The sequence below is a fragment of the Euleptes europaea genome, chromosome 12 (genome assembly GCF_029931775.1).
Source record: "Euleptes europaea isolate rEulEur1 chromosome 12, rEulEur1.hap1, whole genome shotgun sequence".
Taxonomy (NCBI): domain Eukaryota; kingdom Metazoa; phylum Chordata; class Lepidosauria; order Squamata; family Sphaerodactylidae; genus Euleptes; species Euleptes europaea.
This window is the reverse complement of record NC_079323.1, coordinates 9,357,109-9,363,432: the sequence shown is the minus strand read 5'-3', so window position 1 is coordinate 9,363,432 and position 6,324 is coordinate 9,357,109. Positions and strand designations below refer to the sequence as shown.

General features: G+C 45.9%; 1 protein-coding gene across 1 annotated transcript in view; it reads right to left on the bottom strand.

Moving 5' to 3' along the window:
* Positions 1 to 839: 839 nt before the first annotated feature.
* The window catches only part of CCDC81 (coiled-coil domain containing 81), a 32,784-nt gene continuing 27,299 nt past the window's right edge, over positions 840 to 6,324 (bottom strand). Inside the window, exons 11-15 of the mRNA XM_056858641.1 lie at positions 5,859 to 6,028; positions 4,866 to 4,944; positions 2,862 to 3,088; positions 1,962 to 2,087; positions 840 to 981 (exon numbers count right to left, since the gene is read on the bottom strand). Of these exons, the coding sequence (XP_056714619.1) occupies positions 840 to 981; positions 1,962 to 2,087; positions 2,862 to 3,088; positions 4,866 to 4,944; positions 5,859 to 6,028 (744 nt within the window). The remainder of the gene's footprint in view (positions 982 to 1,961; positions 2,088 to 2,861; positions 3,089 to 4,865; positions 4,945 to 5,858; positions 6,029 to 6,324) is intronic.

Sequence of the window (6,324 nt, the reverse complement as noted above, 5' to 3'; positions counted from 1 at the left end):
AGAGGACTATTTTGGGTGCCCTGTGAAAGCTAGGCGGTTGGCTTCTTGGTTGTGGCACCAAAATTATGGAATTCCCTCCCCAGGGAGATTTGTTTTTCCCCTCAATCACCGTCTTCCGTGAATGGGTGAAGACGTTTCTGTTTCGCCTGGCATAAGCTTACTGACTTTCCTTATTTGTTTTTAACAGTTGGCTTTATTTATAAGCACTGTTGTTAAAAAGCTGTTTTTTTTTTATTGTTCACCACCTTGATGGCACAGATTGGGGGGGGGGGGGAAGGTAGCATATGAATATTTTAAATAAATAAAAAGCACGTCTGTTTCTATATAACATCAGTCTACCAATAAGGAAAGGTAACAGCATCCATATAGGATTGCCAACTGGAGATCTGGGGGTTTTGTCTGAGGAGGGTAGAGACCCTAGAGGTGATATAATACAATACAGTCCACACTTTGAAGATTTTCTCTAGGGCAACTGATCTCTAAAGTCTTGAGACCAGATGTAATTCCAGTAGAACGTAAGGCTTTACCTGGAGGTTGGCAAGCCCACTTCTATCCTTTATTAGACCAACCCACCCCAAAAGCTCAAATCCCTTTAAAACATATGTAATTTAATTTCATATTTAGCACCAAAGCAAAAAAAAAATAGTTGTCCTCAGAGAACTTCCATATTTTTTTAATTCAACATAATTCTCCATAAAAACCCACCAAACATAGGACAAAAATCTTAAGCCAGAAAGCATCAGAAATTGCTACATAGCGTTGCAAGGATCCAAACTGTAAGCAGATCGCTGTGGACGGTTTTTACAGGACGAGAGGAGGCAAGGGAGGGAGCAGGTTCTTCAAATTATTAACCGGGAGCCCGGGATATACTTATTGTCTGCCCATTCGTTGGTTTCCCCGCAGTTGCTCAGGCTCCTCTTGCATTGGTAGCAACGGCGAAACCTTGCACACTGGTCGAGTAGAAAGAGCTTCTCCCCAGTCCTGAAATTTAAAGGGGAGGGGGCAAAGTTAAATGACCAAAGGAATAAAAATCCTCGAGGATATTTGTCCCCCAACCCAGAAGTACCCACTACACCTTATGAGGATGGGGAGGGGCTGTGGCTCAGTGGAAGAGTATCTGCTTGGAATGCAGAAGGTCCCAGGTTCAACCCCCGGCATCTCCAGTTAAACGGAGATGATATGAAAGACCTTTGCCTGAGGCCCTGGAAAGCCGCAGCACGTCTGAGTAGACAACACTGACTTCAACGGACCAAGGGTCTGAGTCAGTGTAAGGCACTTTTAAGTTATAGTAACAAAACTCAGGTCTACACCTTCCTTAATAATGAGCAGCTATAGGTTGGCACTGCTGCCTTCCCTGGCTGGGGGGTGGGCGGCATTTCAATTGGTAAGACCTGATCAGGGAAAGATAACAAGGGGTCCGAATGCAGTTTGATTGGTGCTTCTAGGAACATGACTGGAAGGGTGACTAATGCCAGGCATAGGAGGCTTCCACCAGAGAGACCCAATGCCAAATTGGCTCCCCTAACTACATCCGCCCTGCATCATCGCCCCCACCACCCCAGTGGCCGGTGTCACTTAAAAACTCCATTCCCTTACTCCCCATGCACCACCCCTCCCCTTCACACACACACACCCGTGTCTCCAAAAAGACCATTTATAATAATAACAATGACAAAAAAAAGCAGAAATGTAGACGGGTTTTGACGGGCATGGACACAAAACGAATTGTACAACTTTCCCCCACCAGTCTCTTCCCTTTTTTCCTTTTCTGTACCCCTTTTAAAATTGAATAAAATTATATATTAAAAAAAAGAAATAAAAAGATCTTGAAGCATTAAAAAAAAAGAAAGAACTCGAAGCGGGAGCCATGTATCGATCTTAAGCCTTTTCTCCAGCCCTAGGACCGGCACCCTGAGGCAAAAGCCAGGGTCAAGAAGCTAGGCTTTTTTGCTGTTCTTTACCGCTGAAAGAGTTTCTCTTCGTAATCCCGTTGCCTTTTCAGCCCTGCGCTCTTCTTCCAGTCCTCCTTCACGGCTAAATTCATCTGGAAGATCTTCTCGAGCCTGTCTCCTTTTTCAGCAATCCACCTAGAAAAAGATTTGGTGGGGAGGGGGAGAACTTCAGATTCTGGCCTGCGTCACTTTCCACAAGTTGATTCTTCCCTGGCATGCTATTAAAAAAAAAAAATACAGCACTCAAGAAATTATGAGGGGACACTCTCAAAGGCATCCAGAACCTTATTTAAACCCTCTTTCATTCCCCACATGTGAAAAACAGAAAACAAGCGATCAGATCTTTCCCATTCACTAGGTTCAAACTAGGTGGAGGGCAGAGGCATTTATTCATGCTCCTGGCTCATGGGAAAAAAGAAGGTTTATTTTTATACCAGTGGGGATTTTGAAGGTAAGGGGAAACATAAACTCTTTTTTTCACATTGATATCCCAAATTTCCTCCCCAAAGCCTCATAATCTATTTTAACACACTCTATTTTAACAGGCCTAGGCTTTCATGTTATCAGCATGATGACATCCCTTCCGGAAGTGACATCATCACATCGCCAACGACGAGGGAGATGCTCTGGTATTTAGGCAAAAACTCTACGGCCGAAGCTGTTTTTACCGTAGGGTTTTGCCCAAATACCAGAGCGTCTCCCTCTTTATTGGTGACATGATGGCTTCACTGAAGTGACATCATCACCCCAAATAAGTCGAGGCCTAGGCCTCATTTTAAGCCTGGTAAATACCCCAGCAGCTAGCTGGATGGCATTGAAGGGCATTAGCAGAAACTTTCCATGGTATCCAACCCCAAGAGACCTGCATATCTGCTAGAAAGAGCACAGCACTGCAAGTTCTGTTCCTACTGTTTCCTTGCCCTCTCGGTCATCTGTGTTGCCCTCCTCTGATCTATCAGCTCGCTGAGGATGGCGGCCCGCTTGCGATTTGCAGACGCCTGCAGTTGATGCCTGGAAAACTCCTGAGAAAGCTTCCTTCTTTCCTCCATTTTCTCTTTGCTCATGTCGTTCTTCCCAAAGATGGCTTCGTTCGAATTAGGCTCACAGGGAGGCAACCGAGCCGGCTTCATCTTGATCTGTATCCAAATCCGGGAGGAAGTTTTAATCCACAAGCAGCAGCGACGTGCATGACTTTTGTGTAAGCAGTAGAACAAAGAGATGGTGGGGGAAACTCATCCATGCATTCCATTTTGTGTGAAGACTGAATGTCTTGCCATGTGTATGTGGACTGAGAACCCAATCATGGCTCCTCAGTGTATGGACACAGTACATACGACACGTATGTGCACTGGGAAATGCAAGTAGGGAGAGTGTAGGATTGTGCACTGGCCCCACCAACCTGAGATTGCTCACGCATCATGTATACACATATGTGCCATTCCCATGAATGGGAACCTTGGAAAACCATTGTTCCTAAACACTAGGGATGCCAAACTCCAGGTACTTCTGGAGATCTCCTGCTATTGCAACTGACCTCCAGCCAATAGAGATCAGTTCACCTAGAGAAAATGGCCGCTTTGACAATTGGTCTCTATGGCATTGAAGTCCCTCCCCTTCCTAAACCCTTCCCTCCTCAGGCTCTGCCACCAAAACCTCCCACTGGTAGCAGAGGGACCTGGCAACCCTACTAATCACAGAGATTGACACTGCTTCTGCAAGGCATCAATTCTCCTTGGAGCTCTCATTGCTGCTGCTAGGGTTGCCAACCGGGTTGGGATATACCTGGAAATTTGGGGGTGAAGCCTGGAGTGGGTGGGGTTTGGGGAAGGGAGGGACCTCAACAGGGTATAATGCTGTAGAGTTCTCCCTCCAATGCAGCCATTTTCTTCAAGGGAACTGATCTCAGTAGCCTGGAGATCAGTTGTAATTCTGGGTTCTCCCATAATTACAATTGAATTCCAGACTACAGAGATCAGTTCTCCTGGAGAAAATGGTTGCTTTGGAGGGTACAGTCTATGGCATTATAGTCTACCGAGGTCCATGCCTTCCCCAAACCCCGCCCTCCCCAGGATCAACCACCAAATCTCCAGGAATTTCCCACTCTGGAACCGGCAACCCTCGTTTTGATGCATATAGGCTTTGAGCATTTGCACAAATTAGAAATTTAGAGGTGTCTTAAAATTATGACCTGAAATCTTGAATTTTTCCAAAAACTCCCCCCCCCCAAATGCAGTTGTGAGAGGAAGAACTTTTGCATGTGTGGGGGACAGGATTTATCTAGCTGACAAAGTTTCCTGGCAATACCTCATTCCAACCATATATACCATAGGGTTTTTATTTCCAGCCATCCCAATCCCCAATCCCCAATAGGGTAGCCAGGTCCCTCTTCGGCACCAGCGGGAGGTTCTTGGGGCGGAGCCTGAGGAGGGCAGGGTATGGCATCTATCAATGCCATAGATCCAATTGCCAGAGCGGACATTTTCTCCAGGTGAACTGATCACTGTCGGCTGGAGATCAGTTGTAATAGCCGCATTGGCAATTGGAGACTATGGCATTGAAGTCCCCCCTCCCCAAACCCCGCCTTCCTCAGGCTCCACCCCAAAAACCTCCTGCTGTTGGCGAAGAGGAACCTGACAACCCTTTCTGCAAGCCTCCTCGAGCAGGGCTCCAATGAGGCAGCAAGAAATTTCCTAAATAAATTAATTAATTAATAAAGTGCGCTGTCTGCTAGCTTTGGATACAAACTGGGAGGAAACGGCAACCTTAAGATTTTCTTCCTTGTACGCTTCTTTTTCATGAAATGCACCCTGAGAGGAGAGCCGGCCTCACAGACGAAACACCACCCCAATTAATTTGCAGTGGAAACATGCATCAAACACCTAACTGATTAGAGCCCGCACCCTAAATTTTTACCTGCGAATCCAGCGCCTTCTTATAACACTGCATTTCGGCCATCTTGTCCCTGAAATACGTTTTCCTTTGGGCAGCTAACCTAGAAAATTAAAAGAATGCACACAGAGAGCTCAGCCACCCATCTCTGAGAAAACTGACTTCTGGCTGGGGTGAATACAGAAGGAATTATTTTATTACTGAACAAGTGGTCAATGTTAACCATACATCTAGTCCACCATTTACTTACTTTACAAGTGTCCATCTGAACATGAGCATGTATGAATTCAAGATACAACTTCCTGGCACTATACTAGGAATCAGCTACACACCATGGTCATTATACCCTACTGGTTAGCTTCCCAGGGAAATAGGGAGGAAGCTGTGGATCACAGGTAGCGTATCTGGGGTCCCGGGTTCAGTCCCGGACATCTCCAGTTAAAAGATTAGGTAGGAAGTTATGTGAAAGACCCTCAGCCTGGGACTTTGGAGAACCTCTGTAGACAATACTGAGTCTTGAGTAGACAATACTGACCTTGATAGGCCAGTGGTCTGACTCTACCTAAGGCAGGTTCGTATATAATGTTCAAATTTGGTTGATCACTTCTGGAAACAAAATGGAGGAGGAAAGTTGGTTTTTATATGTCGACTTTGTCTACCACTTAAGGGAGAATCAAACTGGCTTACAAACACCTTTCATTCCCCTCCCCACAACAGACACCCTGGGAGGTAGGTGAGGCTGAGAAAGTTCTGAGCGAGCTGTGACTAGCCCAAGGTCACCCAGCTGGCTTCATGTGGAGGAGTGGGGAATCCAACCCGGTTCTCCAGATCAGAACCACCACTCCAAACCACCGCTCTTAACCACTACACCACGCTGGCTCTGTTTGGTCTGATCTAGCATGGTGGAAAACAGCCAACAGAATCAACAGCCCTTAAAAGGTCGCATCTTTAACATTTTGAGAAGAAACACATACAGGAACCACCAATCCCAGTCATCGTCTTCCAAGTAAGACTTACTCTTCCGCTAACTGCACTTGCTCCAGACGGTCAAGAAGGTCCTGATTTTCCTTCAGCTTGGTTTCTCTCACGGTCTTCTCCTCCACTTGGTTCGCCAGCTGTTGCCCGTATACTTCTTGCTTCTGATGAAGGCTAGCACTAGATGGCCTTTTCTCAAAAAGGTAGGATTTCTACAGGGGAAAAAATTGCCATGTTAAATTGCCATGTTTCAATAAAAACAAGAAAGGGGTCTCGTGGCACCTTAATGACCCTTCTGGAAGGGTAATCCTTCATGGCTATGGAGATAAACCAGTCGTTACTCCCTAAAATCTGTCTTTTCTCTGTATCCAAGATTAAAAAAATAATTGTCTGCATAGCCAAAACCCCAGAGTGCTCCGGGGTCTCAGGACAGCTCCACTTGAAATCAGGTAGCACATAGCAGAAAGACTGACATAATTACCCCCAAGTTGGTCATTTTCAATAGCCA